The sequence below is a fragment of the Cyclospora cayetanensis genome, unplaced genomic scaffold (assembly GCF_002999335.1).
Source record: "Cyclospora cayetanensis isolate NF1_C8 unplaced genomic scaffold, CcayRef3 CcayRef3_contig_1, whole genome shotgun sequence".
Taxonomy (NCBI): domain Eukaryota; phylum Apicomplexa; class Conoidasida; order Eucoccidiorida; family Eimeriidae; genus Cyclospora; species Cyclospora cayetanensis.
The window spans coordinates 345,960-359,380 of NW_020312036.1; the positions used below are offsets into that span (position 1 = coordinate 345,960).

At 57.6% G+C, this 13,421-nt stretch overlaps 3 protein-coding genes across 3 annotated transcripts; 2 read left to right on the forward strand and 1 right to left on the reverse strand.

Annotated features, from left to right (window-relative positions):
• The first annotated feature begins 383 nt into the window (after positions 1 to 383).
• LOC113147102 lies at positions 384 to 3,266 on the forward strand. The gene is made up of 2 exons (XM_026336453.1): positions 384 to 1,238; positions 1,410 to 3,266. The coding sequence occupies exons 1-2, from the start codon at positions 384 to 386 to the stop codon at positions 3,264 to 3,266; spliced, it is 2,712 nt and encodes a 903-aa protein (XP_026192238.1).
• A 1,144-nt stretch (positions 3,267 to 4,410) lies between these two features.
• LOC34620202 (eukaryotic translation initiation factor 6) lies at positions 4,411 to 6,764 on the forward strand. Its single transcript, XM_026337017.1, has 6 exons — positions 4,411 to 4,420; positions 4,649 to 4,831; positions 5,299 to 5,507; positions 5,979 to 6,056; positions 6,253 to 6,358; positions 6,601 to 6,764. The coding sequence occupies exons 1-6, from the start codon at positions 4,411 to 4,413 to the stop codon at positions 6,762 to 6,764; spliced, it is 750 nt and encodes a 249-aa protein (XP_026192802.1).
• A 1,051-nt stretch (positions 6,765 to 7,815) lies between these two features.
• LOC34620201 lies at positions 7,816 to 12,599 on the reverse strand. The gene is made up of 7 exons (XM_026336461.1): positions 12,421 to 12,599; positions 11,930 to 12,205; positions 11,565 to 11,706; positions 10,773 to 11,292; positions 10,353 to 10,444; positions 8,641 to 10,148; positions 7,816 to 8,377 (listed from the first exon to the last, which is right to left on the reverse strand). Exons 1-7 carry the CDS (start codon positions 12,597 to 12,599, stop codon positions 7,816 to 7,818), a joined length of 3,279 nt encoding a protein of 1,092 aa, XP_026192246.1.
• Positions 12,600 to 13,421: the final 822 nt, after the last annotated feature.

Consider the following 13,421-nt stretch of genomic DNA (forward strand, 5'->3'; position numbering starts at 1 on the left):
TCGGGGTGGTAGGCGCTGCCACGTTTGTAGGGGTAGCAAAGGCCGCGCGCGTGGTGTGTGTGTGTCGCTGGTGAGTCTATCGGTGCTCGCTCTGACAAGTTGCGGCCCCTACACGCGACTGAAAGGGTTCTGTTTCTGTCAAAGCCTGAGCGCTAGTTGCTGGAGTGCAGCAACAGAGTACCTTTCCACGCGTCGCAACAGTCGCAAGGCCATAGGTCTCGTGAGGGAAAGGGGACGGGGACGAAGGGAGGCGGGGGGGCGGGGGGAGAAGAGGCCCTTGCACGTTTTGATCTCGTTGTCTGGAGGCTCCCACTCCCACTTGAAGCGAGGCTCCTTCTCCCCCCTATTTCCTCTGCTCCGTCCGCGTGCAGTCCTCCACTATTATGTTGCAGCTGGATCTGCAGGCACGGCCCCAAGAGGGAGAGGCGCTACAGCCGCAGCAGCTTCACAGACTGAACGGGGAGGCGGGAGGTCAAGGAACTCCCGCCTTAGCGAAAGCCGGCACAGCCGTCGAGGGTCACTTGCAGCAGATTGTGCGGGAGCTGCTGCAAGAACAGGGGCGAGCCGACATCTCCCTGCTAGCTGAGAGCCTCACGTGCCTCGATACCCACGGCTGGCGGCAACATCCGCCAGCAGCAGGGGCCTCTGCGCGGCTGCCAACAACAGTAGGCCTCTCGCTGTTTGTGCGGCGGCAGCGGCTCGAGACGTACAGGCAGCAGCTTCATGCCTTCCGTCGAGTGTTTCCGCTGCTTCAACAACTTCAGCAAGCGGCAGAGAGCCTCAACAGCACGCTGGCCACAGCACTGGGGCGCCTCGCTAAGAGCCGGCTGCATTTGTTGCCCTTGCTGCAGCAGCTGCTAAAGCTGCGACAGGAGCAGCAACAGCTCTCAAACAAAGAGGCAACATGTACGGCGATCCTCGAGCGCCTCTCGGTACCACCCCAAGCCTTAGAGGCTCTGACGCGTCCGCTGCCTCCGCAAGAATCAGCGTCGTTACCAGCAGCCAGAGCACCCGATGGGAGGAAGCCTCAGGAGGTGCATGCAGTTTCTAGGGAGTTGCACACTACGGTCGACGCCTTGGCCACGGTGCAGCAGCGGCGACACCTGTTGCAAAAACTGGCTGCAGCCGCCTCTGCAGACTTCCCGCTAATAGAGAGCCTGCTCCTGCAAACACGGGAACTCAGTGACTTGGGGCAAGAGCGCCTCTTTCTGCTCGTCCTCCATCGGCTGCAGCAGCTTGCAGCTGCAGCCGCTGCCTCAGGAGCACCACCCTGCAGCGCAAGCGACTCCGTTGACACAGCATTTTATGCGCTGCTGGGGCTCGCGCGGCAGCAGCAGCAGCTCTCGGGGTTTCCTGCAGGAGGAGCACCGCGAGCGATGGCGACCCTTGAAGCAGATGCTCCTTCAGAGGGGCCTTTTAGCAGAGACACCGTACTGTGGGAGGCCTTGACCAACCTGCACGGGTATCCCGCATATCTGTTGCAGTGCCTGCAACAGCTGCTACGCTTGCGGCGGCATCTGCTGCGCCAGGGATTCGAACGGGCAGCGTGGACACCCCGAGATGCTGTTGTTGGTAGCAGAGACACGCCGAGGCCTCTAAGGAGCTCCGTCGAATGGCTGTCGCATGCTGCAGCGGAGGAGGCTGAAATTTTTGTCGCGGTGTTGGACCTCCTTTTTGCGAAGGGGGGCGCAGCAGCGCTCGGGATTGCGGAGCTGCAGCAGGGAAGGCGTGCGAATGTGGCTGCTGAGTCGCCTGTGGAGTCGATGGGGGCCCCCATGAGCTCCGCGGCCTCTCACGTCAACAGGGCGTCCGCCGAGGAGGCAGCCGAAGGGGGGCCCTTTCTGGAAGAGCTACCTACACTCGTAGAGCAGCAAGTCCAGCAGCAGCAGCAAGAAGAAGATCCCGAGCGGCACGAGCCAACAAAGGGCTGGTTGCCGATGTCTGACGCGCCGACGCTTCCGGCTGAAGCTGGAGGCAGTGCGGCAACACTGCAGCAGCTGTTGGATCCTGTGGCTCTGCTGGACGGGGCGCTGGAGGTCTTGCATGCGCCGCTTACTGCTCTCGTGACAACTGCGCTTGAAAGCAACAGCAGTAAAAAAAGCGGGGACGGCGGCATCTCCGCCCTCAAAGTCGCTCTGTTGCTGCAAGGGGAGGCAGCGGCGATAGAAGAGGCCGTTGCTGCTTCCTTGCGAATCTCGCCGCAGCAGCGTCTCGAGACAAATCAGCAGCAGAACCAGCCCCCGAGGAAGCTGCTCCTGGTATCCCACGTGCTGGACTTGCACGAAAAGGCGATTGAGGTGTTTGAGGCTCAGTGGGATTCTTCAGCGCTCCAGCTGCCGCAGCTGTCTCCAGCAACTGCAGCACGGTGGAACCCTTGCGGTGAGAATGAGGAGGCCCGTAGAAGCAGCGGCACGCCCTCGTTCCTGAGTCGCTTTGCTGCGAGGCTGCAAGACATGCTGCTCACTCACGCATCCTTCTTGCCCTCCGTCGTAACGCAGCAGGAAGCGCAGCAGATGCAGATGCGTGAGACGTCTTTGCAACGGCTGGAGGCCCTTGTGGGGAGGGACGTGCCTCGCTGCGTTAATTTCTGCCTTCAACTAGGCCATCTAATGGGGGGAATCGGCGGCTGTGTGTATATTCTGAATGCCCTGTGTTCGCTCCGCACCGTGCTGCAGTCGGAGGTTCTCTCGCTGCCGCCTCAGCTGCAGCAGGCGCAGCAAGAGCAGCAGCAGCAGCAGAAACAGTTTCAGGAGATTCTCGCACTGCCCCTGCTGCAGCAGCAGCGCCGCCTCCTCACGGAGCTTATAGATGAGAAATCACAGGAACTTGGACAAATGGAGGGGGCACGCCTTCGCACCAAATGCGGCCTGACTTTGATGCTGGAGGCAGTCGATGCCTATGGACGCCCTCCCTCTCCAGAGGATCATCCTGCGCCGGAGTTCGTGAGCCACGGCCCTTTAGGGACCCCTCAGGACGCCCCCACTACGGGATCAGGAATGTCCAAGGATATCGCAGCAGAACTGCTGACAGCAGAGAAGGTGGAAGACTTCTTAGCTGCCTTAATGACTCAAGTTTATGGAGATACAGCTCTCGAAATGCCTCTCCTCGGGGCCCTCGCTCAAGGAGCCCTACGGCGCAAGGTCCGTGCAGCTGCCTTGGAAGCCCTTGTAGATGGGTACAGCAAACTATACACCTTTATTATCAGTGAAGGTAGAGGCTCCCCTACCCACACCCCTGAACAGATTAAGCTTCTACTAGACCTGTGAAAGGAACCGCCAAAAGTGACCTCTGGGCTTGTTGCCATATCTGCCGGCCAAGGCCTCAGAAATAGAGGCATAAGCAGCAGAAGATGGCTCTCAAAGGCGCCAATGGCAGGAGTTTCCTATTGTGAAAGGCGGTTTTTGGACGTGCTGGGTAGTATACGCACAAGTCTCTGAAGCCTTGTGGGCTGCTCATGAGGCTTTTTGTGAGCGCACCACCTCTTTCCTGGCACGACATAAGAACGCCTGTAGTGTGCGCGCATATAGGGGGAACGTAACACACGCTTGTGTAGCTCAAATTCTTGCTAAGCGTAGCGGCGACCCTCCTGCTGCAGGATTTGCCCCGCCTGGCACAGCCTTTGTCTAACTGTGCGACTCGCGACCCCTCACATTTAAGTCTTGGGAAAAGAGGGCTGCACAAATTTTATTGGTCTCGGGTTACGATGCGACGGGGTGCAACCAAGGGTGTTGGGGGCCCTAGGGGGCCCCTTACGAGAGGCCTCTAGAGTCGGATGCATGCAACACTGACTAGCTTCTATGCCTCTGGACCCTGGCAGTGAAACAAGGCCATTCAGCCGGAGCAGCCTCCTAATTTGCCGTGTTCCTTTGTTTTCTGCCTCTTGAGGGCCCCTATCTGTTGTTTGCGCTGCTGCTGTTGCGGCTGCTTGTATTGCGGCTGCTGTTGCCGCGCGACCCCACAGGGCACTCAGGCCTCAAGATTCTGCTGCTGCGGATCTTCTGCTTCCTTAGCGAATCTTTCCCAGCGACCCTTCTTCACAAGGGTGAACTATCAAAGACTGGACACAAACAGGCGTCTGCAGCACTCTACTCCAGCCAGGGGGATCTCCTTGCAGCCACCGCTGCTGTGCTGCAGCCGGTGCTGCGGCATTGGCTGAAGATTGCCTGACCTTCGAGGTCTTCGTCTTGTATGATTGTTCTTCCACTTCTTCCCACCGTGAGTTTGATCCTCCGCCGTTCTCCCCTGACTTCCCCCTTGTGCAAGGCTCCCAGCACGGCGCCCTCCTACCGAAGCGGCTGCGATCGTTGACAGAGGCAGCAGCCACTACAGAGGTGCTATTGCGCGTTTTGAGCCGTGCGTTGACTGCATTGCTCTCTTTGATGCGCTTCTGTGCCCCTGCAGGTCGCCATCATGGCAATCCGTGCGTTCCCTCCCGCCGGGTGCCAGCATCTAAGAAAACCCTGACTTGCCTATCGCTGCACTCTTTACTTCTCCTGCAAAAATTCTGCTCAAGTTTCTTCAGGGGTTCGAGTTACGCTGCACATAGCGGGAGTGCTGGTCTTAGTCTTCACTGTGTCGGTTTTTTTAAAAATCCGACCCTTAGCGATCGTCCCCGCGTGTTGCTTGTGCGGCGTGTTTCTGATTCAAGGCACTCACTTCGAGTCCTCAAACGAGGTTGGGGTCTTCGGAAAACTCACGAACTCTTACTGTCTGGTCGCTTCTGGCGGCAGCGAACACTTTTATTCAACTATCGAAGCAGAATTAGGTCCCCACATTCCCGTAATTCATGCCTCCGTCGGAGGCACTACCGTCATAGGCCGCGTATGCGTTGGTACGGCCTGCACTCTAGGGGTGTCAGGGCTGCTGCATTTCTGACATTTGTTGCTACCGCATTATTACATGCACGCTGTTTGTGTGGGTGATTCTTCTTTTTCGCTCTCCCTTGCCCTCGCCAACCTCCTTGGCATGTGATTCTTCTTTTTCCCTCTTCCTTGCCCTCGCCAACCTCCTTGGCATGTGATTCTTCTTTTTCCCTCTTCCTGTATCCTGGCGAGCATCCCTAATGCGTGGCTGCTCTCCGCGAACTTTTTGGCGGTCCTTTCGGCTGTTCTTTACGGTCCTGAATGTGTATATATCCATATGTATAGTGCTCTGTGAGCGTGTTCTTCGCGTGGATCTATTTATCTTGGCGCTTCCGCTCCGTTTTGCTTGCAAGAGCTCACCTCCCGGTGTTGCTCACTCTGTATAAGCGTTGTGCCCTCATTCTTGAGTTGATCGACTGCCCCGCGCGTGCTGCAGGCAACAAGAATGGCCTCTTAGTGCCGATGACTACGTCGGATGCAGAGCTTCAGCATCTTAGGAACTCGCTGCCGGACTCAGTGGCCGTTCGCCGGGTAGAGGAGAGGCTGTCAGCCCTTGGCAATTGTATCGCAACGAATGATTACACCGCCCTCGTGCATGCAGACTTGGATGCAGAGACGGCGGAAGTTATCCAAGACGTGCTGCAGGTGAGGCAGGCAAGCAGGCTGGCTGGCTGCCTGCCTGCCCCGAAGGGTCCTCGAGAGGGCCTTCTTCCCTCTTCCTTGCCCTCGTCGGGGGTACACCACGCGAGGAGCAGACAGGGAGAGGAGCACAACAGGTGCTCTAAAGCAGGCAGGATGTTGAGGGTGTAGCAGTCGTTGTATCGGCCGTACATGGGTCACACCCACGGCACAGGCGGCCCTTACAGCACTTAAAGAGAGGGCAGAGCATGAACCGGCGGAAGAGAAAACGGAATTTGGGGAGTTGTTGGCTGCCGTGATGGCTTGGAGAGGGCCCGTTGTTGGCAGGTGTTCGCGCGTGGGGGCGACGCAATATTCCATTGAGACGTTTATGAGGGACGGCTTGTCTTGCTTCACTGCTCGCACGCGCCCCTGCTGTATAGCGGAGGAAGGATAAAGAGGGTCTTGTTTGCGATGACGCAGTGTCTGTTTGCGTAGGTGGAGGTCTTTCGATCGATTGTTGGAGGGCAGCTACTTGTGGGCAGCTACTGCCAACTTACGAATCGAGGCGGACTCGTGCGTTTGCTTGGCGCTCTCTCGACCTTGCTCTTGTTTAGAATTTCGCCCTTGTCCTGCTGGATGCATTTTCTCTGGCGATTCCTTAGAGTCTCCTGCCCCGAGGCCTTTGCTGCCGTAGCCATTTTGCTGGCGTGTGCGTCTTTCAACTCACGGCTATTTTTTGCGTGTGGCTGCTCCTCTTTGGCGGGCTCAGGTACATTCGCGCACTCCCGTAGAGGAGATGGAGGATCTCTCGCAACTTGTGCAAGTGCCCTTCACTGCAGGGACAGTAAATCGAGGCTCGGATCTCGTCGGCGCAGGTAACCTCGAGGGCGTATGAAAGCATACACATGCTCGTTAGCCATGCACAGGAGCGGCGTTCGGTGGGGGCCTCTAGGGGGCTCTCGCTACTGAGGGGCTGCGCAGGGGTTCTTAAGGGTGTATGGCTTTGAGTGCCGCCTCTCACCGTCCTCTACCTGCCTAGCGCCCCCTACTCTTCTCCCGTTTTGCGTGTGGACTTGCTTGCTGCCTCGTGTGTCACTGTGCTGCGATCGGCTCTCAGGGCTCATGGTGAATGACTGGACGGGATTCTGCGGTATGGAAACAACAGCAACTGAATTGGCGGTGGTTGAGAGGATCTTCCAGCTGGCGAACTCTGAGCAGCAGCAGGTTTCCCTTAGGGACGACCTGAAACTGAGAACCTCGCTCGTTGACTTCCTGAGTTAAATATGAGAGCACTCTTACTCCCGTTGCCAGGGCGCTGCAGTTGAAGCGCGAGTTGTGCTTCTCTTGCCGCCGTGTGGCTGCAGCGCCTGCTGCTGTAGCCGCATCCTTGGGAAAGGGGGCGGAGCTGCACGGATCCGGTTTTGTGGCAGCCGCGGAACAGATGTGACATTTTCTCATTTGGCTCGGCTGCTTTTCCTGTGAGAAAGAAATGCTCTTGCAGGAAAAGCCCTTCAGTGGGAAGAGGGCCCCCGGGGCTCGTGGACACCCTACGGCTTTTTGCAAAAACACCGTCGTGGTTGTTTAGCGGTTGACGAGACTCGTTGCGGTTGAAATCTCCCATGTTGTGGGGCATCGCATGTGGCTCTTCTCGAGGGTTTCTAGGGCTTGGAAAGCTTGTTCCCCTCCGGCTTAGCCACCGTCACCGGCCGTTTTCTCGTGTCTTTTCTCTACGTGGGGAGCCATCTGGAGGGCCCCTCAGATGGCCCCACGCAAAAATCTAACTATGCAGAGGGGGCGCTGGACGCGCCGGGCTGATGTTAGTGCAATTAGGGGGTGCTTTTCAGACCTCTTTCGGTTAGTTAGCAGCTCCCTACGGATCCGAGCTCATTTTTCTAGCGTTGACGAGTAGGAGGCTGTCAAGAGAGTTATTCTACGCGGGTACATTAGTTCTCTGCTCAGGAAAATCTTGCAGCACACCAGACTAGGCCAGGGCCCTCCGCCCCGCTCGGCACTCTGTACAAGATACTTGGCCGCTACGCATGCTGATATAGCCAGAGCAATACAGGCTCTGTATGTACGGTTCAGCCCTCAGGGTTTCCGACGAGCTGTGGAGGTTCTCGTTGGGGCCTAACGGCCCCCCACCGCGATGTCTAGGGTGAATCTCCTGAAGAGCTGCAGACCGCCCCTGGGGAGGCGGAATGGCCATCTTATGGGGATGTGACAGGCCTGTTGGGAAACCCCACTTAGACCTTCTAGGAGCGTTGGATGCAGTTTTGTCTTAACTTACGTGCGCAGTGAAGTGTGAGCAGCCCCACCCTACGCACTATGAGGCTCAGTCGTCGGTAAAACCAGTAACCCACCCCACAGGCACACGCTGCGCCATGAAGTCTTCAAAGACCCAGTCAGGAGGCATCTCGAGGCCTTTGTGCTTAATGGGAAACTTCGGGAGTCCTTCTCCATCCCCCCGTTCCTGCAGCTTCTTGCCCACTTCAATGTCGGCGCGTAGCTTCAAGGCCGCCTGGTATTCCTTCTCCCTCTCGACACGCAGGGTAGGACTTCGCTGAACGAGCTCATCCTCGAGCTCTTCTTCGTCAAGCAAGCGCTCTTGCTCATCGCTAAGGCTCCCCGGAGGACCCCCGTCCGCCACCTGAGGGGGCCCCTCTGACTGCTCTGCTAGGGGGCCAGAAGGGCCCTCCTTCGCCTTCTCTGTGGACCGAGCTGGAAGTGCCCCTTCAGGGGCTGGCTTCTCATCGCCGAAGAGCTCCCTACGGCGCAAGAGCTGTTCCTTGACTGGACTGTATTGCCGCAGCATGTCATTTCTAAAATACGTTTTATGACGGTCCAGGGTCCTGGCGAGGGAATCCTTATGGGGGTTCCACGGCACGCCGGTGTATCTGATCAACGCAGAAACACAGGAGCATACAGAGGGCTCAGCGAGAGGCTGGGGCAGACGCGGAAGCGGGGATCTTGAAAGACCCTTGAGGTGACAGAATCGGGCCCTAATGCGTGCACAAACCAGTTTCGACTTAGAGGGGTTTTTCGACCGAGTCTTTGGACTGCCCACATCCGAGAGGACACGACACCCTTAAGGAGGCAAGAGGCGGCCAGGGGCAGGTGGGTTTAGCGAAGGCGCTCCTAGGGTATGGACATTTTTTACCTGTGTTTATCTTGATACATGTCGGGGTCCTCGAATTCTTCTTCCACGGAGCCGTCTCTGGAGATTTTGCAATTCTTGAGGAGGGCCCCGCCAACAGCACTAGCGAGTCCGCCTACCCTCTCAATGGCCTCCAGAAACGCTTCTCGTGGAGTTGCAGAGCCGTCCGTGTGAACCTCTATTGTCACGATCTCGCCAAGGGATTCATACGGGAAGGGCGGTGCAGTTTCAGACGTGGGAACCCCGGAGGATTTACGTTCTTGTCCTGTTTGAATTTCGTTTGGAGTTTCGGGGGGCGTGTTCTGCGTCGCTTTGCTCGGTGGGCAGGAGGCATCCGGAGGTACAGAAGAAGGCCTCTTTCCCTCTGCAGTAGTGCCTCCCCCCCTTCCCCTAAGGGCGTCGCTAGGGAGACACTGCGCGTATTCCGTGAGCACAGGATCACTCGAGGGGTCCCTCCCGTATCTCTGTCTCTGAGCGTCCTCGTACGATACCGTGCCGTAATATTGCAAGGCCCTTCTGTGCGCTTCAGGAGTTGCAGCGCTAATGGTCGCCTCAGGCACCCTCTGAGCATCAAAGCCGAAGACTGGCACGGGGCAGCAGTAGCTCGCGAAATAGAAGAATCCATCGGCGTCTATGTCTCTGTTTAGGCTGTCATAGCCGAATTCGGGCAGGACAAATTCTTCGATCTCCTCTATCTTCACCTTGAAGTTTAGGTAGTAATTCGCATTCATCGTGCACAAGTATTGCGACTTGTTGACCACCTCCAGCTCATCCGGTAGCACCAAATCTCCTGCAACAGCGGCGATCGGGCCTTTGACGGAGAGCGATGCAACCCAAGGATTCTCGTAAGTGCCCTGACGCGGCTCCTCTGCTGAGGCCTTTGAGGGGCGGCGGGATTTCTTCTTCCGTCTGAAGATTATTTGCCGGAGGTTCTCTACAAGGTCCTCGACGTCTTCCCTCATCCCGATGACGCACATGCCGAACTCTACGGGGAGCCGAGTCATGAAGGTAGAGGCCCCAAGACCCCGCATTTGCCGCTGCTTTTGCTGCAGGGGATGCTGATGCAAGTCTGGAATGTTTGCCTGGCTTGGCGGGGGTGGCTGTAGAGGCGGTGCATCTACAAAAGAATCCAGGTTCTCGATCTTTAGAGCCGTGACGGCGGGACGGGGCAGCCCAAATGTCTCTCTTCTACACGCGTTAATAAAGGGGACGAAGGGTGCTGAGTGGGGGGCGTGGAAGTAGAAGAAAGAGCTGATGCCTGCGCGATGAGCTACAGGCGGGCTTATCTGCTTCAATCGAAATCCGCTTGCTGACGGTCCATACACCTCGCCGGCAGCAAGGGCATGAGCAGAAGCCGCGCGGAAGCGCTCTAGATCCTCCTCCTTCTCCCCCTTTTCCTTTCTACTCTTCGCACTTCTTTCTCTTGAGTCGAGAAGGGGTGTTTCCTCGAAAGACTCTGAAGCCAGATCGAAGTGCAGCTCCGAGGACGTCACCTGCGCTGCCGTCTCGTCCTGCAGCAAGACGCGCACCAAACGACCAGAAGAAAGCTTGAGTGCATGGGGTCTCTGCAAAATAGCATTTTCTTGACCACCCCGAGATGCAGGCAGCCTGGGAATCATGGGAAGCGGAGGAGGGGAAGGGAGGGGGTCGAGGAAAGAGCGACTGCGAGGCAACGGCAAAAGGGAGTAAGACTCAGGAGTCGCGCGTGGACCGACAATGTAAGCCTCAAAGTGAGGCCCATAGGTCTTAAAGTCGTAGGACAAGGCTGCGGGGGCCTCTACTTCCTCATGATCCACGGCAAAGGCCCCTTATGGAAAAAAACACACATAAAGACACTAGCCAAGAAGGCCACATAGGCAGAGAGAGAGAGAGAGACAAACACACAGTCAGCAGAGGGGGCCTGTCGAACGGCACGCAGCAGGAAGGAGATCAAGAAAAGAGGGCACCCACCCTCGAGACCGCGAAAAAGGCGTTTGAGAGCTCTCAAGAGCCTTGCAGAGCTCTGTGGCTTGAGCTTCGTGGAGCAAAGAAGTGGATAAAAGGTTTCTCTGGAATCGAAAACATCACGGGTAAGGCAATACGCTGGGGTGACGCCTATGCATCGGATCGCGCGTCTTGCTATACGCTTTCCTTACATTTGGGCTGCTTCATCCTTTTTAGCTTTTCTGCCTGTTCTTCTCGGACGGAGTCGTGTTGTTTGCTCGTCAGCCTGTGAGTCTCCGCCAGGCGCTGCAGCCATCGCTCCTCAACGAACTTCTTTTCCTCCTCAATCGCTGCATTGACGGCAGCCTGATCACTTCCCAGAACGTTCCACAGGGGGCCACCCCTCCCCAGGGCACCCACGCCGACTCCTGCAGTCCCCAGGGATGCAGGAGGTGCTTCAGGAGATCCTTGAGGAAGATCGCTTACACCTCTAGGCGGAAGGCGTGTTGCCACATCCTCAAAAGAAGGGTATTCACGTGTGAGGATATGATCACCTGGAAGATCCGCCTGTACGACAACGGGAACGCTAGACCTCCGCAAAGCCGCTTCTGATACTGCCGCTGCTGTTGCCGTGCGGACTGCTGCTGTCTCTGCTGCAACTGCTTCTGCTGCAGCTGCTCTTGCTAAAGCTGCTTCTCTTGATAAAGCTGCTTCTCTCGCAATAGCTGCTTCTGCTGCTACAGCTGCTCCTGCTGCAGTTGCTTCTGCTGCTCCTGCTCCAGGTGATACTGCATACACTGAGGCTGCACGGGTGCAGCTCTTTGGCGCTGCCGTTGCGACCAGTGCAAGCCCCCTAGAAGCCTCCTCTTGGAGGGGCTGCAGGCGCTGTAGGGTTGGTAAATGCAGACCGCGATAGCCATAGTACCCTCTACAGGAGGCGATAAAGCATCCCCGAGAATAGTATCTGCGATCTGCAGGAAGGCTGTCCTCCTCGGAATTCAGACCGCACAGAAGTTGGCTTGGCGAAGCCTCATTCTTTGCCACATCAAGGGGAGCCTCCACGCTTCGGTGCCACATCCCCCACCCTCTACTCGAGGGGCTGGAGAGCTCCCATGGACGCTTTCGCTGCTTCTGTTGCCCCCAATTCTGCGAACAAAGACCGCTTTGACGCCGCCTCGGCAGAGTAGAAGCCTCAGCTTTCAGCAGCAAGAAAAACGCCAGCAGCAACACTGCCGCTGCAGAGACAAGCAGCGGCGCTCGATGCGGTCCCTTGGGGAACAGTGCACGCGGAGTGGGGGGCCCCACGGCATACACGACGCCGCCACAGCTCACGATAAAGAAGGCGTGACGTTCGCAGCAAAGGAAGCGCTGCTCCGAAGCACCTTCATTGCCACTGTGCAATCGACAGGGCCCCTCCGCCCTAAACCCGCTGGGGACCTCAGTGCCCTCCTCGAAGAACAGGGGGCCCATGGCGTCACCCTTCAACCCCCCACAGCTCCATTGGAAGGGCCCCCTCCGAGCCGAGGGAGGCCTATTGAAGGATTTTCTCAGTCGCACATACAGACACCCGCACGCGCTCCAGCCTTGCGGAGCTGCAAGGGGCTTCCTGGGAGAAAGCGGGTTTGGTGGATCCGATATGCTGCAACTAAGACTCTTAGGGACACCCAAGGGAGAGAGAGGCTTGGGTGCTGCCTAGGAGAGTGCCTAGAGCGGGGGGCCCCTTGGCGCTGTAGGGGCCTCGCAGCGCTGCTGGTGTGCGCGCGTCTTAGCCTTCGCTGTGTTAATCCGCCGCTGTGAGATGAGGATCAGTGTCTCAAGAGGCGCAGAAATCGCGAATGTGGAGTCGAGTTCCAGAAGGACTCTCCTGGAAGAGCTGGAGCAACAGCTTGGGGGCCCCCGGGAGGGGCCCTCCTAGCGGGGGTGAGGACGGGTCCAGTTGATTTTCCGCCTTGCATGCCAAAGCCCCAAAGGGAGCTGCTGGAGCACGATGATGGGCCGTTTAATGAACGCTTTTGTGGTGGCCTCTGTTCATTCCACATATCATCGCTCTCTCTCCTCTCGTATCCACACACCCCCAAAGGGCCCCTGGGCCGCCAGACGCGGGGGGAAAACATGCCCTAGCGGGGCCCCCCGGCCGTCTCTGCCTGTGCTGCCATCAGAAGAATTTTCTTGTTTCGTCTCTTCTTCTTTGGGAGGCGAAGGGGAAACTTGCAGCCGGCGTGGGTTTCCTTCGACGGCCTCCCCGTAGGGAGGAAGTCTCATGCTAGACGTCCAAAGGTGGAATCTAGGGTCCATCCTATCATCCTGCCTGTTCCTTTCATTTGCGACTCTCTTCTGTCCGGCTTCTCGGTGCGCTGCTTTCCAGCGGTTTTAGCGCGCTCTTCAGAAGAACCGAGGCAGGCGTGTCGCCCCCTAGCGACTGTGCCCCCCAGAAGGCCTTCCAGACTCCGCTGTGTCTCTCAATCGTCGTAAGTAGCGTTGCGCTATTAGACAAAGACGGCGGCAAGATCAGAGGGAACAAGTTGCTGTGGAGCGTCATGAGGGTCTCGGCACCGAGTAGTGCGCAGGCTGCCGCCACCCCTTCCCAGAGCCTGCGCAAGGGCCTTACCATAAGGAAGCCCCTTGTTATGGGGACATATGCCTTTCGCCTCTCTCAGGCGGTAAGACATTCTTCTTGACACCATCTCTGCGTATAGATCTCTGGAGAAAAGCCACACTGTCCCCGTGCGTTAGAGGACTCTGTTGTGCTCTGAACTTTCCACGAGGCCTCCTCCCCTTCCTTCCTCATAGATGGAGGGGGCAAACGGCTCGCTTTTCTCTCTCCTCCTCTTGCAGATGTGCTCGTGACTCCTTGATGGGCT